Source organism: Eupeodes corollae, chromosome 3, assembly GCF_945859685.1.
Source record: "Eupeodes corollae chromosome 3, idEupCoro1.1, whole genome shotgun sequence".
Lineage (NCBI taxonomy): Eukaryota > Metazoa > Arthropoda > Insecta > Diptera > Syrphidae > Eupeodes > Eupeodes corollae.
The window spans coordinates 18,880,805-18,903,787 of NC_079149.1; the positions used below are offsets into that span (position 1 = coordinate 18,880,805).

The 22,983-nt window shown below is 31.0% G+C and overlaps 1 protein-coding gene across 1 annotated transcript; it reads left to right on the forward strand.

Annotated features, from left to right (window-relative positions):
- Window positions 1-13,296: 13,296 nt before the first annotated feature.
- On the forward strand, window positions 13,297-16,129 carry LOC129949246 (uncharacterized). The gene is made up of 7 exons (XM_056060578.1): window positions 13,297-13,760; window positions 14,351-14,472; window positions 14,544-14,675; window positions 14,740-14,946; window positions 15,016-15,372; window positions 15,428-15,587; window positions 15,648-16,129. The coding sequence occupies exons 1-7, from the start codon at window positions 13,586-13,588 to the stop codon at window positions 16,127-16,129; spliced, it is 1,635 nt and encodes a 544-aa protein (XP_055916553.1). The 5' UTR covers window positions 13,297-13,585.
- The last annotated feature ends 6,854 nt before the right edge of the window (window positions 16,130-22,983 follow it).

A 22,983-nucleotide genomic window follows, 5' to 3' on the forward strand; every position in this document is an offset into this window, starting at 1 on the left:
TCGGAAATGTTGTCTTCCAAAGCTGGAATAGTTGCTGGCTCATTTGTGTAGACTTTAGACTTGACGTAGCCCCACAAAAAATAGTCTAAAGGCGTCAAATCGCATGATCTTGGTGGCCAACTTACCGGTCCATTCCTTGAGATGAATTGTTCTCCGAAGTTTTCCCTCAAAATGGCCATAGAATCGCGAGCTGTGTGGCATGTAGCGCCATCTTGTTGAAACCACATGTCAACCAAGTTCAGTTCTTCCATTTTTGGCAACAAAAAGTTTGTTAGCATTGAACGATAGCGATCGCCATTCACCGTAACGTTGCGTCCAACAGCATCTTTGAAAAAATGCGGTCCAATGATTCCACCAGCGTACAAACCACACCAAACAGTGCATTTTTCGGGATGCATGGGCAGTTCTTGAACGGCTTCTGGTTGCTCTTCACTCCAAATGCGGCAATTTTGCTTATTTACGTAGCCATTCAACCAGAAATGAGCCTCATCGCTGAACAAAATTTGTCGATAAACACATTTCGAACCGAACACTGATTTTGGTAATAAAATTCAATGATTTGCAAGCGTTGCTCGTTAGTAAGTCTATTCATGATGAAATGTCAAAGCATACTGAGCATCTTTCTCTTTGACACCATGTCTGAAATCCCGCGTGATCTGTCAAATAATAATGCATGAAAATCCCAACCTCAAAAAAATCACCCTTTATAATCGTTTTAAGGAACGGCCCCCCTGTTTTAACATAAACACTAAATCTTTAATTGAACTTCTCTGGAGAGGTTATATATTAAATGTCATTTTTTGAGTTTAATGAAAGTAATGAAGAGGTTGGTATGTGAAAAAGACTGATTACTTGAAAAATTTAAAAAAAAATTGTAATAATTGTCATTTAAAAAATTCAGTTTAAAATTGAAGATGTTGTTATTTTAATTTATATTAAAAAAAATTTCAATTCCTATTGTAGTAGTTTTTCGTAGCATAAAATCTTTCTTAATGTGAAATAATTTAGTTCTATAAAATATTAAAGCTATTCTTTTCCTGTTTTTACTATTTCTGAATCTTTTTTGGAAATAGTAGATATTTGGGGTCAGTCAAATTTTTTCTTGTCAATAAAAAAAGATGCTGGGATGCAACCACTGATAATTTCCCAAAATAATACAAAATATTCATATTAATATGTTGTGCGAAATAAATTATTTAAAGTCGATGCGTTTCTTTGTTCTCCTCATACTTAAATCGAGAATCATTTCATATCAGTTTTGTTTGTTGTTTCTGGAGGTTTTGTGTTTTCTTAAAAAAGTTTTGAGTTACATTTTTCTGAAAAAAAAATTAAATAAAAATCTTCCAACAATATTTTGCATTGATTTTTAGTCGATTTTTACCAATTTTAGTCGCATATCTTGAAATATATTTCAGTTTTTTTGGATTAAATTAAGCACAGCATTAAATCAGAAAACAGTACATTTAATTACGAGACATGGAAAATCTAACATCAATTTTTTACAAAGTTTGATTACTACTTTTTGTAGATTTAAACTTGTATGAAAAAACTGACTGTTGGATATTTATACAAATTTTAATAGATGTCGAAAACAATATTTTATATAAGAATAAATTAATTTAAAGGAAATATCTTATATTTTTAAAAAGATATTCGAGTTAAAATCTATTTTTACCATGTTTTAGTAATATTGTGAGCACGAGAAAAGAAAGAGAAAGGTTGAAAGAAGGTGTCGGTGCACATTGGTTTTGAATTCCTGAATATTGCAATTACTGGGAAAGACAGATTGTGAAAAGCTATTCCATATTCACTCAGTACGGCTAAAGAACGAATCTTTGAACTTAACAGTATGACTGAAGTTGGAATTAATGATACAATGCTGAGCATTTCTAGAGCGCGATGGTTTAACTGTTTAAGGAAATTAATTCAGCTTCCAAATTTTTGTTTGGAATCACGTTTTTCAAAAACTAAATTCAAAGGTTTCGCCAAATTAGAAGCTTAAAATCGGTTACAATGAATTGTTGGTTTTTCAAGCTTAGTGCATAGTTTATTTCGTCGTGTAATTCGTGGGACAGAATCAATTAATCAATAATTCAAAAATGTAAGATAAGTTCAATTTAGTGGGATCATTTTTTTATCAAACACTCGAATATGTATATTTAAAAAATAAAAATAAATAAAAAACTCAAATATTTATATTTTAAAAGTTTTAATCTGTTATTCCAAAAGTATTAAAAAGAAAACTCATTATAAGGCAATGATTTCTACGTTAACATACATTTTTTAAGGAAAAGTTATATTAATAGCTAATAATTTTAAGATATAACAGTACCATGTCATTTTGGCGATGTTGAAATATTAATAATACCTGGGCATATCTTTATATACTTTCATTAAAATCTTTTTTTACACAAACACACAAATACATTTTTTTCAATATCATTTACTTTCTAATCTTTGTGTGAAATTCACTTGAAAAAATGATAATTTATTGGAAAGTATAAATAAATGATAAAATTCCAGCCAAAAAAGCGTCTACTTTTTAAATTACAACCCTAAAATTTGTGTTTTCATAAATAACTTCAAATGTTGCAGTAGAAAGGCTATTTCCATTATAATTTCTAAGTGGGGACCTCTTTAGTGGTTACATTTAACAAATGTGATTGACTTAATTCAACAAATTCATCTTAATTAAACGACATTGTGACCGCACACTATTATCGTCATCTTGTTCTTCCATGCCGTAATAGTTAAAAGCTTTTAATTTTACTGCGCATATACTATAAAAAGTTTCCATATCTTCTTAATGCCCATCAATTCCAAAAAAGACAAGAGTGCTTTAAATTATCCCCGAAAAATATAGAAAGTCCTAATGATCTATATAAGTTCAGGAAAGTGAATATAACTATGATAGACGGTGCGAGTCTAACGACTAACGGCGACACGGCTATAATATAAGATGATGATGGTGCTATGCCAACAACTGTACGTATACTTCAGATATAAATTAATTTTGAAATGGTTCTTAGAACCAGTGCCATCAGTGTCTTTTGGCTTTTGGCTTCTGGCAATGTTCCAATTCCAGCTTACTCACTTACTGTGTTATATATAGACAACGCACGGCACGGCTGCATTGAGGGCCATCAAACTTAATAGCTTTAGGTATACTCTAGACTCTAGCTTTAAGTTAGGGCAAAAGTGGAAATGGTTTTATTTTTCCAACAAGAACGTGGCAAAAGAAATTCCAATAAACTATGTTTCAACAAAAACGAATGAAAAATGATGATATTTTATGAAAAATTCGACGAAAAATTTAGTAATTACCTTTTTTCCGGAAAATTGATTCACTTTTGTTTGTTTTTTTTTTATAGCATTCTTCTTTTTACAATGAATTTTCTAGAAAATTGTTTAACCTGATATTTTATGTCACTGCATTTTTCGTAGTTAAAAAATAAATCCCTTAACAAAAGTCTTGATTTTTTGAGATAACGTCAATGGTGTTTCAGAATATGTGTGTTATTCGAACAAGGTAAACATTTTTTAACTTTCAGAATTGAGTTTGATGAAAAATTAAAAATTGTTGATGAATAGCTTTTAAAATATTAAATTTAAAAAAATGTGAAAAGAGAAGACATGAAAATGCAAAAAAAAAAACATAAAAAGGGAAGACTTTAAAATGGAATGGAAACACGTTTTGCGAAATTTTTAAGGAAGTTTTCGAAGAATTAATAATTAAAATATAGTTTGCTAATTTTGAGTATTTTATAATATGAGAAGTTTTGCCAAATTGGACTCTACAACTTTGAAATTTCACTTGAAATGTCAAACAAAAAAAACACAATTTTTCTCGGTCCCTTGCTAGATGCTTCAGTTGCGCACTCCAAGTTAGGTCAGTTCACTTTCCACTTGTGTGCTCCACCTGATCCGAGGTCTTTTTCTGTTGCGCTGTTTTGTGAGCATGGATTCGAAGACTTTCTGGGCCAAGGTATTGGTTTCTATGCGCTCTGCATGACGCAGCCATCTCAATTACAGACCGTATAGCTTGTCACGAGCACGCGAAGAACTTTTCTCTTGAAACGACCCAAGGTGCTTTCATCTGCTTTTGTCATAGGTCATGCTTCTGCACCGTATAGCCCGACGGGGATGCGGATTATGACGGTTTTATATAGCTACACTTTGGTCCCTCAAGAGGAGGCTTTGCTAATCAATTGCTTTCTTAGCCCAAACAGCAAGAGCTATTTTTCGTTTGATCTCAGCGCTAGTGTTGGTTTCTACATTCATAGCGTAGACTTGGTAGACGAATTACTTAACTACTTCAAAGTTACGTCTATTTGTAGTGACGTTTTGAATGAAACGTCGATGTTGTTGGTTCTTTTTGTATGACAACATGAACTTTGTGTTACCCTCATCAGCCGTTAAGCCCATTTTTGCCGTATCTCTTTCAATACTGAGTTCTTATGATTATGTCAATGTCAACAGCATACGCCATTAATTTGACAGACTTTTAAAAGATCGTTTTGCCTAGTGTTGATGTGGGAGCTCCACAATATTCTTTCAAGGACAATGTTAAAGAAAGCGCATGACAACACATCCCCTTCTCTAAGACCTTTTTTGACATCGAATGGTTCTGGTAAGTTGTTTCCAACCAAAGTTTAAAAGAAATGACAAAACTAGACTTGGCTCTATACAGCTCGTAACTGCTGTCATATATAACAAATAAATTAGGACGTATACAACTCTCAAAGATTCAACCATTCCTGTGAGCGAGTAAAGTTGTCAGAAATGGAGGGGAGCTACAGTTTTAGTCCGAATCCGAACATCTTATTTGAGAAAGCTTTTTTCATGACAAGAATTACTCTTTATAAATCCTCGCAAGAGGCATAACCCGTGAAAAAAAACTTAAGATGGCATAAGCAGGGATCGAAATCAAGACCTCTAGTATGACAGTATACTAACCATCATGCCACGGGACTAGTTATCATTTCTGCCGTAAACTCGATGAAGATATGATGGGTATCAATTTGATGGTCTTGAATTTTCTTCAGGATCTGCCGTAATGTGAATATTTGATCGAATGCAGACTTTCTTGGTTTAAAACCACTCTGATATCAGTTTGTTGAAGATGGGCTTTAAACTTTCACATATTATAGAAGAGAAAGTAGACTGATTTTTATATAGTTAGTGCGGTTTAGAGGCTGTCCTTTTTTTTAGAACCGAGCAAACAATACTAACGTTCCATTCATCGGGCATGCTTTCTTGCGCCAATATTTAACAGATGAGTTGGTGCCTGATTCTAACCAAATTATCAAACGCTGCTTTGAAGAGCATGACATTTAAGCTATTTGCTCCAGTGTCTTGGTTAGACTACAGATCAGATATGGCAATCTTTATTGCTTCTAATTCGGGGAGCTTGGATTGTTGGTTTTCATCGTTACACAGTCTATGATATTAAATGAAACTTCTAGTAAAAAACAGTAGAGAGCTACTGAAAAAATTCACATAGCTTGGTCAAGACTTAGTTCGTCAATTCCTTTGAAATACAACATATATCTAGGGGCTTCCCCTTCTCGTTAAATCATTTGAAGCTGTTTATGAAGCCTTTACGACAGCCAACAGTAAAAGTAGGAAATTACTAGATCATTCAATCGTTATACGACTTCATATTTAATGAAGGCTTTTGAAGGTAAACTGAAGTTAAATTATCGTGCTTTATTTGAAAAGTCAATACTTCAGGACAGTAAAACTTGAATTATTAATTCAGAAGTGATTGCTTATGTTTTACTCAAATTTTGAGTGAACGTGTGTTTTGTTTAAATTGCTTTACAAATTTGCGTTTGGATTAAATTTATTTGTTTCGTCAGTTAATTAATTCCTAATGAGTTATTCAAAACTTGTTTCAAAATTTAATATTTGAATTGTAAACGTCCTAGAGTCACTAAATAAACCATAATTTCCGTTGTTTGTTCTTTCTTCCCTGATCATTTGAATATTGTATTAATAATTCTGTCATTGCTCCTGACATTCTAAAGGGACTGAGCTGCAGTATCTGTACTTCGAAAATTAATGTGCGGTGTACTATAAAATGTAATATAGTAGATATTTCCAATATAGTTCATTTTCATTATATGGTATTTAGGTAAACACGAGGAACTAACAACCTTTAGACATCAGGATCACAAATATAAGGTATTGATTTAGTCTTTTGAAATTATCTTAATTAAATTTCTCTGCTCAAACATTCATCATGTAGCTTATGTTAGCTATGAGGTTTATCTATAATGATGAACTTCTGTATACATTATATAAAGCGTAATATGAAACAAATGCCTATTCAATAATGGTAAAAGCACTTTTCAAATTGATTAGAGAATATTCTTGGTTATATCCTTCATTTCGTATTATTTTTAGAAAATACGAAGGTTATTCTTTATCCTTTTATTATACCAACCCTTGAATACGTTTATAGAATTGTAGGCATTACCAGAAAAAAAAAGATATTCCTAACTTTAATGTGAATCCTTAAAACGTGGTACCTTTGCAATGCATCCCCCCAAGCCAGAATATACAATATGGATATATGAAGAAAACCCGTAGGCAACCAATTTGAGGATTAAGAGATAAGTCATTCCAAAAATACACATAATACAGGCTACAAAATCAAATCATTTTTAGATTTCCACACTCGTGCAAAGGCTCAAGTTTGGTACTAAGAACATATCAACATTACATTATCAAAATAAAACCTACATTATACTATAAGCATATTCACCAGAAAAATAAAAGAAGGTGTATTATTTCGTTAGAAATATAATTATTATTATTTTTAACAAAAACGAAAAAAGAAATACATTTTAATGGGAATTTAAATGATGGAAAAATCCATAAGGTAATTTATATGATTTCTCATTTTCCAAGTAAGTTCACATTTTAAAATTAGTTGAAATTTCTATGAAATATTCGTCTATGTATCTATACAAATGTACCTTTATAAAATTTAGAGGGAAGCTTTTCACAAAACAAATCAAAATTGAAAATGAAAATGAAAAAACTTTGAATATTAATTTAAAAATTAGATGTGTCTTGTATATGGAAAAGAGATACGGAATAACGAAATAGAATATATCAACAACGTGATATGTCAAACTGTCAAATCAAAGTATCTACATCAGAAATTCAGAACATAAGCTCATAAGTACCTTTATTTTTTACTGTGAAACAAATAATTGTATTTACAATCAACTCCGTTTAGATGATATTTTCATTTTTAAGCAACTAGAAATATGTTACGTTGTTTTCAGGATTTTTGCAAACACAATATACCTATTTGCACTGAGTTTAAAAAAGTCTCAGGAAACTCAGATTGAGTAATCATTGAACTCTTATCATTGGATTTTTTTTGAAGACGATCATTGAAATTTTCTATCATTGAACAAAGATTTTCGGCTCAAACTGAAGTAAGTTAAAATTGATCATAAAAAAATAGAACTGAAAGGTTTTCATTATTTTTTTAAACCGATTTGAACCGAACCTTAAGACAATAATTTCATCAGTAGAAACTATATTAGTAATTTTTTGAATTAAGGTCAATGATATATCAAAATCTATGAAATATTCCAACAAAATAAATGATAAGGAATTTAAAATTGTTGATGAAGGGCTATTGAAATATTAATTCTGAAAAATATAAAAAGAGAAGGCTTCAAAATAAAATGGAACCACATTTTTCGAAATTCTTAAAAAGTTTTTAAGGTATTCGTTGATTCATAGTTTTAAAAAATAAAATATATATACATAGTTTTGCTGATTTTGAGTATGTTATAGTATGAGAAGTTTTGCCAAATTTTAATTGAAAATAGTTGAGAATAGAATTTCTTCTTCTTCTTTAAATAAGGAATCTATTTTAATATTTAACATCCGAGTGTTTTTAAATCAATGGATGATTAGGGTATGCCATTAACAATTAAAAACGAAATCAGCTGAATTAAATTGTTCACAGCTTCCATATCCTTTTCATTAAATTTTGTTTGACCAATTCATACATTTCCGACAGTCTGTCTTCGATTACTTTAATAATTTAATTTTATAGGTACTGAATTTATTTTTCAGCGCCATCAAGGAAAAGAGTTCTATAATTAACACTAAAACTAGCTAATTACAATCACTTCTTCAAATGACATTGACAGAAAACTTTCCTTGCTTAATTGTGATTTTTTCGATGACTGTTTGGCACGTAGCGATAATATTTTGGTGAGTATATCATTCAATTTTTAGTAATGGCGTAGTTTTTACATTTTTATATTTTAAAAGATGACAGCTTCAAAAGTGACATTTGCCTGAGTAGCAGGTTATTTAAAATGAAGCCTCTTGTTGTAACTTTCATCACTAAGGGAAAGTGTTGACAAATAATTAAAAATCTTTGGCCAATTGTACGAATTTTAAATTGATGACAAGGGATTTCAACAAAGAAAAACTTACTGAAGACTCAAATCATTTTGTGTATCAAAAACTTTCGACACATTTTTGAAATAGCAACCTTTTTCAACAACATAACCTAAAGGTATACATACATACAGGGTGTCCCGTCATTTTATTTTTTGCGGGAATATTTAACATTACTTGTGCCACCACTTAAGCAGAAGAAAATTATTAACTGTTGGACTTATAACTTATAGAGAAACAAATTATTTAACATTGAATTTCAATGCAAAATGTGAAAACAAATAATTATTTAAAAAGTTTAATCATAGCTGGTATAAAATGCATGAATACCTGAGAGGCCAACTATTTTAAAAATATACGCGTTAAATGCAGATTTCAAAATGGTATTACTTATTATTATATCTAGAGTCAAGTTAGTATTAAAAATCTGCAATACTAGAGTAAATTTATCAAAAACAAAAGTTTTCAAAATGAGCACAGTAAACGGGAAAATAATACCAAGCATTGAACATAGCAGATTTTTGATTTATTGGCTGTTTCAACGATATTGTCCTAATGATAAATCCAAGCTTTCAACTTCTAGGGCCGAATGAATTATTGATAAAAATGTCAAAAAAGTGCAAAAAACGGTTACATTTTCGAGCTTGTTTTGAAGTTTACCTGTTCTATTGGGCTTTAACAAACCCATAAAATATTTTGTTGGTTACTATTAGTTTATTTGTTATTTTCTCCAAGCAAAAAGTGTTTGAGAAAGCTTTTAATCACAGTTAATAATTTAGAGTTCCTTAGGCTAAATCCGCCGTAGAATTACTTTTAGTTAGAAAAATTAGATGATGTAGAATCAAAAATCACACAGTTTGACCACTAGTTATTTCTTTAGTTCCCTTTAAATACAGAATGGATCTAAGGGTCTTTCCTACTCATTTAATCATTTGAAGCTGTTTATTTGTTGATTTGCGACAATAAATGTCGGAAATTATTAAAGATTACTGGATTATAACAGAAATTTCCGAGTGAATTCTTGGCTTTTGTTCTAGTTCTTAGAAGACTGAATTTTAAATGAAGACAGTTTATTAAAGTATTTTATTTGGAATATCAATACTTCAATAAAGTTAAGTGTACACAAATAGTTGAAAAATAATTGCGTGACAAGTTGGCATTTAAAAAAAGGAGACAGAATTATTTCTTGCTAAAAATGTATTTCTCTAAATTCCTGAAGGTTTTCCTTACTACAGCTAATTTAATTACGTAAAAATGAATCGAGTAGTTTCAGGAATTTGTGTTCCAATTCTATATAATTCCAATGACAGATTTCTTGTAAAATTCTATTCAATGATCGTTATAACCAGCTCTCAAAAAGTTCCAAGGTTACTTTAATAAAACAATACTTGGCAATCCTTCTAGATATTTTTCACTTTGTAATTTTAGAGATAAAAGGTACAGATTGAATGTCCAGTTTTAATAAGAAGCACGTAGTTTAGAGTTGTATTTGGGAGCCGAACTTCTGTTTTAAAAAGTATGCCTCAGGGGTTTTTCGGCAGTTTAAAATGGATTCTTCAGCGTATGGCGTTATTGCTTCGAAAGTTGCGAGAAATACTCGATACTTTTAGCTAAATGAGAGAACTTTGTTTCTATAAACTTTGTGCAAACAGTCTTCCAAGCAGATAGTTTTTTTTTTAAAAGGTGTCGTTCCATATTAAAGCTACTTGTAATGGTAAAACCTAAGTATTGGTACATATGTACTGTTTCAATGTTGTCCTCCCCAAAAACCCATTTCTCATTTACAACCAAGTGAATTGTTTCTTTTCTAGAAACTATTGGTTTTGATTTCTTTAGATTAACCGTAAGGTTCTTTTTCAAAACATAATCTCGTAGTCTATTTGACATATAAGCTCAAGCGACTCTGGTGATTCATCTAATAAGGTCATCCGAGTACATAAGAATTTTAATCACCAGCCCATCTATTAGTACGCCACAAGGCATGTCTTTTAGCAAGTTAGCAAGTCAAAAATTTAGAGACAAAGTAACCTTGTTGCAAGGAATCATTCAGATAGGCTTTTTCCATCCAAAACTGTGTAAAGTGTTGGATTTTATAAGTCTTAAATCATCTTTCTGAATTTAATAGAAATTCCATCCCAAAAAAAGTAAATATGTCTCTGCAATATTCGTCAGACTGAATATAGGATTTCCGAATAGGATTTGGAATTCGCTAAAAATTTTGTTATTCTCGATCCATATGGTGAGACGATATCTCAGAATTTCCATAAAAACTTTCAGTGCTGTTCTGAGAAAAGCAATTCCACGGTCGTTTGCTGAATCCTTTTGATTACCCTTTTTAAATTTTGAATAAATTATTGATTTTCTAAAGGGCTCAGGAGCTGAATATATCAAGTGTGAGTTTTTCTAGGAATTCAGTTGTGGCGTTCTTGAAAAATTCATTTGAGATCCGATCGACACCAGTAGCTTTACAATGGAGTACTCTTGCCTCAAATCAATCCACTCAAGAAATGATTGTACAATGACAGAAATTTTCAATGATAATTATAACCAATCGTCAAAAAATTTCCAATGATTGGTTTCAATGATGAAAATCACTGATAGTTTTTATCAGCTCCTGATGATAATAAGAACGTACCCATTATCTGAAGTTAAAATTTGTAATAATATAAAAAAATATAGTTCTTCGCTCTTTGAATTTAAATGACATTTTTAGTTCCATTCCAATCCTTTTAACTATCAACATTAAATGCTGTGTTTTTTATTGATGTTCGAGATGATTTTTGACTCGAAGTTTCTTAAATTGTAAACTTTTCGGAATCACATCGTTTAAAGGAAAAAATAAAGTTACAGTAATATAAAGTTCAGTAAGGTGGAGCAAATTGCAATTTATACAAAGCTCGTTTAAATGAAATTTCCGATTAGTGTCAACAATTTTCCTTCCTTTTATTGTATGTTGCAAATAAGCGGAATCAATTGTATTGTAGATGAAAATTCAGTGAATAATTAAAAATTTCATCCGAATGTAATCGTACAGTGCCTTTTCAATGATTGTGATTCCTAGTTTCAAATTGACAGTAGTAGTAATGCAATTGGGATTCTAAGGAAAAATTATTTTTCGCTATGATTTTGTTTTATTCGTTTCACTTTAATTATTGCAGGCTAACGGTTGGTGCATTTGACATTTGGCTGAATTGTAAAAGTTAATCTTGATTTGAAACGAAAAACAATGACAATCGTACAGGAGGACTTTATGTGGAAAAAATTAACGTTTCACTTCTGATGAAACTTAATTTTGGTTTGAAACGAGCCTCTGTTAGTTGGACAGGCTTAAACTTTTAAATAGAATTAGAATTACAATTTTCACTAAATATCAACAACACTTTTGTGACACTATCAAAAAGGATCTATCCATTTGAGATTTTGGAATTTTATTATTTATGGAAGTTGGAAAAAATATAGAAAAGGTTTTTCAGGAATTTCATAGAATTTTTTGGCAGTGTCACAAAAGTGAATGTGTAATAAAGTGTGACAGCGCAAAAATTATGTGGGGAAATATTGCAGAATTTGTGAAAGTTTTGATTTTTTTTCAATTTGATGTAAAGTTTCCTAGAACAAAATTTCAAACTCAAAAGCCTTAGCAGATATACTTTTTTAACAATTTTTACAACGCTTAAATAATCCTGCGTCTCAGCTCTTATTCATATGGTGTTGGTTGTATCTCTAAAATTTTAGCTAATAAATATATTGAAAATCTTTCCACTAAAAAGTTCTTACTGTGGTAAGTTTTTGGCTTTAATATCACTACGTTTACCTTTTTTCTCTTTCGTACTGTGCACAGGTGCCTCCAATGTCACTGTTTTTTTATCAAACCATTTTACTGTGACAATGGGCTTAAAAAATCGAAACAAAGACAAATATTGTAATATTGTCGATGTGTCTCAAGTTCTGAATTCTTAAGAAAACTTCTATGTTTTCTCATGATGAAGTTTTCTCTAAATAAAAAGGTTAACTTGTTACATGAATTTATTGAGAAGAAAAGTTTAAAATTTCGGAGAAATATGTGCACCTATTTAAGAACTAAGTTAAGGTATGTGCTGTGACTAGGTACACATGTAAATATATAAAAGTACAACTTGTTTAATTTTCAACAAAGTTTACATTTAGTCAAATAAGAGACAAAAAGTATAGATATTTTATTTACATAATATTTATGTGTCTAACGTGATGCAAGGACTTCTTGCAAGTTCACACAGAAAAATAATCCAATGTAAAATCAACACGACAAATTATCGTTTTTACAATGGTGCACAGTTTTTAAATCAACTTTTTTTTCATTTAGATTTGAAATCGTTTCGTTTTAAATTGATATTTTTAGTGATTATTTTAAGATGAATGCTTTTTGAACTGTCATTATTATTAATAAAGAGTTGATTTTAAAGTATTTCGTTTAAAATTAACTTTAAATCAGATTAAAAAAAGTAAATCATGTTGAAATGAAAGGGAATCGTGTTAATAATCGGATTAAAACAGAAAACAAACGCAATGTAAAATCAACACGAAAGATTATTTTTCCTTTAGTATTTAATCAACATGAAATCGTTTAAATAAAAAAGTACGTCATGTTGAAATAAAACGGAGTCGTGTTTACATTCGGATTAAAACATAAAATGTAAAATCAAAACGATGCATTATTGTTGCTTTTGTATTCAATCAACATGAAATCGTTTTAAAAAAAAAGTAAATCGTGTGGAAATAAAACGGAGTCGAGTTGAAATACGCTGAAATTTGCCGACCGACGAAAAAGATCCGTTATAATTTCAGCACCTTTTCTGTGGTTGCATTAGCATTTTTGTTTTTCTTTGAGTTTATTTGATTGGGCGTCTCAGCTCAAAAACTGTTTAGTAGCCAATCAACATTAAATCGTTTTAAAACAAAAAGGAATCGTGTTGAAGTAAGAGGGAATAGTGTTCTTACTGCATCAAATCGTGTTGATTTTTGATTAAGATTTGCCAAACGAGACAAAAAGGTCCGTTATCTTTTCGACCACACCTTGCATGTGTGGTGGCAGTGGCATTCGCATTTTAGCTTTCGGTCGGAAGATATCGTTTTAATAAAGTGAAGTGAAGTGTTTAAAAAATTATTTGTAATGGATGTACAAAGTAATGATTTTGTGTTAAGTGAGTCAGTAACGTATGAAAGGGACGACCAAGGAAATATTATTCTTAATTTGCCATCAGTACCAGTGTTGGACCAAAGTCAAACAAAGTTGGACGAGCTGCTGGATAACTTTAACTTGCCGGAGGCAAAACATTATTTAATACGTAAGTACATACCTACAATAAGTACAATATAGTCGGTTATGATTTATTTTTTATTAATATCAATACAAAATATTATATCGTCATCGTTCAATACATACTCCCTAATTTAATTTTTTCCCGTTTTGAGATATTTGCATTTGAAGACGGAAATGCATGTCAAAAATGTATAAATTTATTATCTGTGCTTTAAGTGATCAACGATCTCGGTCTATGAATATGTATAGATTTTGTGTAATTACTGACAAAAAATGTTGTTAATGGTTGGTCGTGAAAGCGTCAAAAAACTTCAATCGAAAAGTGGACAGAGGGAGTTTTCATTGAAAGACGACGATATGTGCTTGGTATTGCAATGAAATACGAAATATTTATTATGTACAGTGTAAAAGTACAACAAATATAAAATAATCTTGTAATATATAAAATTCTCGTATCACGGGGTACGTCTTGACTTAAAATAAAAAAAAATTCATATTACTCTTAATTTTCACCCTTCTTCGATCAACTATCGATTGAGGCAGTGCGAAGTCTGCCGGTCAGCTAGTATAACAATATAATTATAACAAACGGCTTTCTGTGTTTCTTTTTCTCAGGGGCGTCCATAACCTATGAGAGTTTGCAGTATTTGTCGAAAGAAGACATTAAAGAAGCAATACCACTCATTGGCCTACGTGCAACTTTCAGAGAGAAGTTGTTTAGCTGGAGGAAAACTGAGGTAATAATGAATCCTTCTTGAATTTAAAAAAAAGTGTTATTATAAGAACTATAATATTTCTTTCTTTGCAGTTTGGGATTGTCGATGAAAGTTTGTCGGATTCGATTGCCAATAAAGTGGTTTCCTGGCTAAAAACACAACCCATTGGTTGTACCACACCAACGCCATCAACGAGCTCATATTTGAATTCTCAATTATCGAAAGTAAAAACTAATGTTTCAAACGTTTTGAATGTATTCTAATTTTTGTTGTTCTATTTTATTTTAGAAACTAGAACATCTTCTCGAAGAAAGTTTAAAGGGCAAAGCGGCAAAGCAATTTTACAAGGACAATAACCACCTAATAGACTCATTTCGGGCCGATGTTATAAATATCATTTTAGAAGATATTTTTTTTCATAAAAAAAAATTAACGCCGAAAGATTTTCCTCCAATCATAGAAGAGATTCTAGAGCTTTTTCCCAGCGAAATAAAGGTAAATATATGTAGTTTAATTTTAACAAAGTTAGCTTATGTATTAAAATTTTGTTCTCCCAAATTGTAGGAATATTATTTTAGCCCACGTGGAACAAAAAAAAACCCTGGTGGAAAACTTTGGGACAGGTATGTAAATCAGAAAGCAAAGCGTTCGCGACTTTTGGTTCCATTATCTGACAACTTGGAAGAGAATAGCAACCAAAAAGATTCGGTTACAAAACCTTCTGGTCTTGATAAAATTGAAACAGCAAAATTACTTGCCTTTAAACTATCGCTCTCAAGAGAATCTTCTGATTGGGACAGTGTTAAAGATAAATGGCAGCGCACATTTGACTTAAGACAAAAGGAGTTGAAAACTTCTCAAACAAACGTTGAGTTTTTAATTGACTGGCCTCTTTTTACAAACGCAAAAGCTCAGGATCTAGTATGTTTGTAGCCCATTTATTATAATGTATATCTACTAATTATGATTCGTTTAGATAAATATTGATTTTGACTTACTCCATCCTAACAAAGGACATCTGCTTCTAAGCAAGTGGGAAAATTTTAAAAGGAAAATCGAAAAATATTACTGCCTACAAATCAAAGATAAAAAGTCCAGGGAAATTTTATCTAATTCAAAGGGGATAGCAGATCCAAGTAATTAAAAAAAATACATATGTAGTTTAGAATTCCTAAATCATAAATTTTTCTTCACAGACTCTTTTGACTATATATTTGCTGTTCTTCTAAACTCAGTTATTTTGCCAACGGCACGGTTTGCAGACAAAGGATCAAAACTCTCCAGAAAAATTTCAATTCCGGATGCAAACGAAAGCTTTATTGTGCACTTAACGACTATAAGTGATTACAAGAAAACCTTATCAGATCTTCGGGAGAAATACTTCAACAAAGGTTTGACAGTGCAACCATTATTAATAGTTGTTGGGTTAACCATTTATACACTCAAAGAGTTTTATTTATATTTTGATAACACACTTCTTAAATTCGATTCATTCTTGACAAGCTTGGATATTTGTTTTAAACTGTTTCAAGTACTGTCACTTGAATATCCAAGAGGGTGCAGTGGACCCTGGCTTTTTATTCAACAACATTTCTACGAAATTCCACTTGCAAACTGCAGTAAAATACCAAGTATTTGTTCGCTATTAAACTTTTTAGAAGATCGTCAATCGAATTAAAAATGTTGTCTTGCTTTATTTGCAACCAAGAAATAAAAGACTTTTTTTTTTTTAATTCAAATAGCACAATACAATGTAAACAGAATACCTGTGCACAACAATTTTCAAGTTTTAAAACTTTTAAAGTTCACATTAATCGCATGCATCCTGGGCATTCTAATGAAAATTCCATAAATAAAATGACTAGTCAACCAGCGTTTTTGAATCAGAATGATTTAAATATTCACAATGAAGAAAAAAATACTAATTCAACAGTTCCAAATGTCACTGATTTTGAGATCAATTCGAAAATAACTAGTTTGAAAGAAAAAGCATTTGATTTTTCTTTATTTTTATACTCTGAGCCGATGATGCCGCGAAAAGAAATTCTTATAATACAAAATCTTATGTTGAATATATTTTCCAATCTTTCAGATTGCATTCAAGCAATTTCAGAAAACTCAGATTTGAAAAAATATATGAAAAGTATTCTAGAATTTTGTCGAAACCCTTTTACAGATATTTCAACTGAATATAAATTTTTTAAAGTATTAGAAGAAAAAAACCTTTTTAAACAACCCATTTGTTCAACTTTCACACATCAAGTAACCGAACGAGTACGACACGGAAATCCTGTCTTGGATGTAAAAACATTTAATTGTCACTATATGCCCCTGCACTTTCAATTAAAAACTTTTTTTCAAATACCTGGGATCTTAGATATGACTTTACAAAATATGGAAAAACTAAAATTACAAAATACTATAACAAATTTTGTTAACGGAGACGTTTTCAAATCCCAACTATCTCGTTTTCCTAATGATATTATAATACCGTTATTCATATATTTTGATGATTTTGGAATAAATAACCCCTTGGGCTCACATTCGAAATCAATATCTGCTGGATATTATAGTCTTCCAACTTTGCCTCAATTCGTTTTATCAAAACTTGATTTCATTTTTCATTTGGGATATGTAAACAGCAGTGATATTAAGACTTTTGGAAACTCATTAGTGTTCGATACATTAATACAAGAACTGAAATCCTTAGAAAATGAAGGCATCGAAATCATTACTCCTACAAGAAAAGAACGGATACATTTTGTTGTGGGAGCAATTTTGGGGGACAACTTGGGCTTAAATTCAATACTGGGTTTTATTAAATCGTTTAATTCAAAAAAATTTTGTAGAGTTTGTCGTCGTGAGCGTTGTGAAACACAAAGGGATAATACAGAAATTGATATTTCGCTAAGAAACAAAGAAAACTATGTTCTTGATCTTTCTGTGGAAGAATTCAAAGAAACCGGTGTGAAAGAAAATTGTATTTTCAATGAACTGCAAGCATTCCATGTCACTGAAAATATTTCATTAGATCTAATGCATGACCTTTTTGAAGGGGTTTGCGTTTATGACATTTGCAATGTACTAATGCATTTAACTAACGAAAACATATTTTCTTTAGATACATTCAATAGTCGAAGAAGGTTATTTCCTTATGGTGAAGACGAGGTAGATAATATTGGTCCCGATGTAATTAAAGATAGACTTCAAAAGTTTAATTTGAAAATGACTGCTCGGGAGATTTGGAACTTAACAGATTATATTCTTTTAATTATTGGGGATCTAGTACCTAGGTCGAATCGACACTGGAAGTTTTTAATTGCCCTTGTAAAAATATTAGACAGTCTTTTAAAAAATGAATACTCTACCAATGATTTGGAATTATTAAAATTATTGATAAGCGAACACAACAAAACGTATGTACAGCTTTATGGAACACTGAAACCAAAAGCGCATTTCTTAGTTCATTATGCAAATCTTATAAAAAAGTGTGGCCCACCCAAGTATTTATGGAGCTTAAGATTTGAGGCAAAACATAAAGACACTAAAAAGTATTGTCATAATATTAACTCCAGAGTAAATGTTCCGCTTACACTTTGTACAAAAGCTGGGTTAACCTTTGCAAAATTTTTAGTAGATAATAAAAATGGAATTTCAGATACTCCTATAATATGTTCTGAAAACATTATTCATCCTTACGAAAATCTTACAGACGTTTTTGTTCAAATGAACATTAGCATTGATGATATTGTGTTTTATGATAAAATAATTTTTTGTGGTCGAACTTATAAAAAAAATTGTTATATGACTATTCAAAAGGACATTTTAAAGCTATATAAAACTCTGTATTTCAATAGAATTGGTCCTAAAATGTATGTTTTATGTCATGAAATAGAACTAAACTTTTTTGACAGTCATTTTCAATCATATGAAGTGGGAAAACTGAAAGAAGAAATGTTGTTGAAAGAATTTCAGGAATTCACAAGTCCGCCTTTAAATATATTTCCTATTAATAATGGAAAAACATATTTAAGAGATAAATGTATTTAATTAAGTTCATGTTAAGATTAAAAAATCCAATAAAAATTAATAAATTAAAAGATATTTCCAATTTGTAATGGAAAAATATATTTTTGAAATTAATGTATTTTAATATATTTTTAAATAATAAAATAAAGAATGAATAATTTATAACATAAAAAAAATGCATTATGTATTTCTGTATGTATGTTTGTTCACAGGATCACCAACTCATCAGAACCCTTCATGTTAATTTAACATGAGCTTCATTTTAATTCAAAGTTAATTCTCATCTTACTTTGAAATGAAAACATATTGATTTTTCGAGGAAAATTCAGGTTGTTTTAATACGACAAGGAATTATTTTGAAAGGAACTATCATGTTATTTTGACATGAGAGCCATTTAGATTCAATTCGAATTTATATTTGTTTTAAGTTGAATATCAATTTGGTTTAACAGGGATCTTCGTGTTATTTCAATTATAAAATCAATTTGATTCAAAGGAATATGTGTATTATTTTAAGAGGAACTATCATGTTATTTTGACATGAGAGCCATGTTGATTCAATTCGAATTCTGATTTTGTTTTAAGGTGAATATCATTTTGTTTTAACAGGGATCATCGCGTTATTTCAATTTTAAAATCGATATGATTCAAGTGGATATGCGTATTATTTTAAAAGGGTAGTCATTTTTATTCAACAGGAATCAACGAGTTATATCAATACGATAATCTTTTCAAATTAAGCTGATATCACGTTATTTCAAAACGAAAAGAATTTACGCTTGTCTTACAAGAAAATCATTTTAAATCAACACGAAACGCCATTAGAGCAAAATCATAGCAAAAAAATGTTGAATCATTATTATTATTTTTGATTTTACATGATTTTTTTTCTGTGTGTTGGAAAAATAATTCCTATCCATGATTATACATATTTTCTATAACAAAACAATTTTCTTCGAAAAAGGTTTTAAATAGTAATTTCTTTTGAGTCTTTTAGACACACAAAAGAATCAAAGGCTTTGATTTGTTATTTGTAGGTCTTCAAAGAATATTACAAATTTTAAAGTCAAAATTTTAAGAATTCAAAATATTCGATATATTGTTTCAAGTTTGAAGAAATTTAATGAAGGATTCAGAGAGACTGGATAGAGTTTTTATGTTTGATAAAATGGTCTTGAAAAACAAAATAAATTTTATAATGTTGATATGGAAGCAGCGCACAGCGTTAGACTTCTGGAGAAATTGCAGGAACTATATACTTTCTCTTATATTGTCATTTTGTGGAACTGGATTTTCTATTAAAACACATTTTTTGACAGGAGTTTGTTTTTCACTCTGAGCAAAAAATATTAACTTTTTATTCCAATTTGGAATGGCTTCCTTTGAAACAACTTATTTTCATAATAAGGAAACATTCGTTTATCCACATAACTTAAAAAAGGTTGAGACAGCTGAAAACTTCCTCTTAATATTCTTTTCATGAAATTTCTACGACCAATTTTATAATTTTGGCTCGATAACTTCACAAATTCAATCGTTAAGCTTTCAAATAGATGTTGAAGCATTGACTCCAAAGAAACAAGTCAATAGGTTTTTCGCAGAGTTTTAGTGAAAAATTGATATTTCTCTTCAAATAACTTGTTTTTTTGTAAAACTGCGAAATTTAAAACGTTATATACCAGAAGGAGTCAAAACCTGCAAATGTAGCTTTCTTTTCTTATTAAAAATTTATTGGTAATAAATGGGGTTTACAACCAAGAACACATCAGTAATGAGACCGATTTTAATGTACGATGTGGCAGTATGGTGGATTGCTTTAGAAAAAGCTATAAATCACTACAGAATAAATAAAGTTGAACGTTCATCTTGCCTATGTAAAGGGTGATTTTTCGTTTCGTGATTTGTTTCACTGTCAAACATCTTCAGTTTGGTCTAATATTTATTTATGGATCTTCTTACAAACGAACAACGCTTGTAAATTATTGAATTTTCAAGTTGGCCGAAGATCCAATTTTTTAACGGAAAATTATGTTCAGTGACGAAGCTCATTTTTGTCTCAATGGGTACGTAAATAAGCACAATTATCTATTTTGGAGTGAATATCAGCCAGAAGCATTGCAAGACCTTCCAATGCATCCAGAAAAAATCACAGTTTGATGTGGTTTATTGGACCGTACTTCTTCAAAGATGACGCGAACCGTAACTGTCAATGGTAAGCACTACCGTGAGTTGATATCCAACTTTTGTTTGCCCAAAATGCAAGATCTTGATTTGGTTTCAATAAGACGGTGCCACACGCCACACATCACGCAAGTTATGTTACCATCCGGTCTCATAACTGAACCCATACATATAACTCCAATTCTAAGATAAATTCCGAACTATCGCATTTCGCGATTCATCAAAATATAGCTTGTCTGGAGTTTGCTTCCACACAAACTATATTTTGCTGATGATAAGAAATGACCATTCATTTTCAATATTAATAAAGAGAGACATTTTTCAGTCTCAATCTACCAACCGAACAACACAGTGTTTTTATTTAATTTATCTGAAAGTTACAAAGTATCTAAGTCGCGCAACAAAGGACTTATTGAGAGGCGAGTTCGGTGAACATTTTATTTCACGTTCGGTGGCCTAGATCATGCGATTTAACGCCTTTAGACTATTGTGAGGCTATGTTAAAGCTCATGTCTATACAAACAGGCATGCTTCAATTGACGCATTGGAAGACAAAATTGAAGCATTTATTCGTGAGATACCGGCCGAAATGTATGAAAGAGTATGCCAAAATTAGACTAATCGTATAGACCATTTGAGGCGCAGTCAATATTGTATGCATTTCTCTGAATTATATGTGTTTTTGTTTTTAAACTTTTCTATAACTTTTAAAAAACCTCCCTTTATATACGGATCGCTTCGCACTACCCTATTTGTGGCACTGGATACCCTACTCTACCAAGCTCTGCTATTGCCTTCATCGCAGTGGGTTAAAAACAACATTGGCCATTCCGTAATACTTAAGCATTGAGAATCAATTCTTAAGTACACAGACAATACAATCCCCCAACTGTCATTCTACAGAAACTTTTAGGTTTCTATACCTTTTAGATCTTTCTTGGAGGATAAGGAATTCCTGGACCAGATGATTCAATCCACTTTTACACAGATAAATCATAAACAAATGAAGGGGTCGGTGAAGGTGTGTACTCTGAACGACTGAAATTAAGCCTATCATTTCGCCTTCCCAATCATTTTAGCGTGTTCCGGGCGGGATTTTTGGTGACAAAAGAAGTCTTGTTCTGACTTAAAGAAAACGTGATATCAACATCTGATATCCTTATTTTCTCAGATAGTCAGACTGATATCCAATCCAATATAGAGATGGCACGACAGTTTATCATTAGCCTTTGCTGGGTGCCAGGCCATAGAGACATTCCAAGAAATTGTAAGGCAGATGACCTCGCCAGAAATTCTACAGTACAACCTATTTTACCACGTTTGGATAATGCTCTCATACCAATCACTACTTTTAAACTACTGCGAATGAAAGACACTTAAGATAAGGTGGAACAACATCATCACGTGTCAGCTCTCGAAAAATATCTGGCCTTCACTAGATTTAAAGAGCTTTTTATCTCTAAGCAGGTCGCATATAACTCTATTATGGAGGGTCATAACGGGGCACTGTCTAAAACGAAAGAACCACATGCGGCTAGCAGTATTGTCAATTGACTTCTGCAGAAGCTTTATGAATGAGAAAGAGTCGGGAAACAGTTGTACACTTCGTCTGCATATGGCCTGATTTAGCTCAAAAATACTAGAATTACCTAGGGTCTGAACGATTTCAATTTACAAAAATGCTGCTAAGTTTTTAGGTTTTCTCCGAGGATGCAGGAAGTTTGTTTACCCCTTCTGATCTGGCTATAATTTATAAAGCCTTTATTCGTCCAAAACTTGAGTACAATTCCCATATTTAAACAGGTGCTTCTATAACCCGCTTGAGTCTCTTGGACAGAATTCAAAAGAAAGCTCTAAAAATGGTAGGTGACCGTTGTCTTCCTGAAACTTTTGCATCTCTCGAGCACCGTCGCGTCGTAAGGTTTTATGTCTCTCAATATTTTATCGCTACTTCCATAAGCCACACTCTAATGAAATAGCCAGTTGCATTCTTCCCATCAAACAATTCAACCATAACACTCGTTCTTTAAGGAATGCCCATTGCCCATCAATTTATTATTGAGCCCAATTTCTTTACAGTACAGTACAGATATTCTTTTTTTAGTAGCACTACACGAATGTCAATATTTTGCACTCATTGCAATTTGCAGGCACTTAAGCCAAAATCTGAAAGTTTTGAAAAGATATTTAAGTCGAAATTCATTTTTGTGTTTGTTTTTTGTATGTTTTTATTTTTTATAAGAAAAAAACTGTCATCGGTTTTTTCAAAATTTTAACAGATGTTAAAAATATTATTTTTAGTTGCACAAAATTGTTTTTGAG

What these genes read in the sequence shown, in the direction of transcription:
- LOC129949246 (XM_056060578.1), top strand. Translation starts at nt 13,586, where the DNA reads ATGGATGTACAAAGTAATGATTTTGTGTTAAGTGAGTCAGTAACGTAT. An exon ending in TTTTTCCCAGCGAAATAAAG is followed by an intron (nt 14,947 to 15,015) that starts GTAAATATATGT and finishes CCCAAATTGTAG; the next exon opens with GAATATTATTTTAGCCCACG. An exon ending in AAAGGGGATAGCAGATCCAA is followed by an intron (nt 15,588 to 15,647) that starts GTAATTAAAAAA and finishes TTTTCTTCACAG; the next exon opens with ACTCTTTTGACTATATATTT.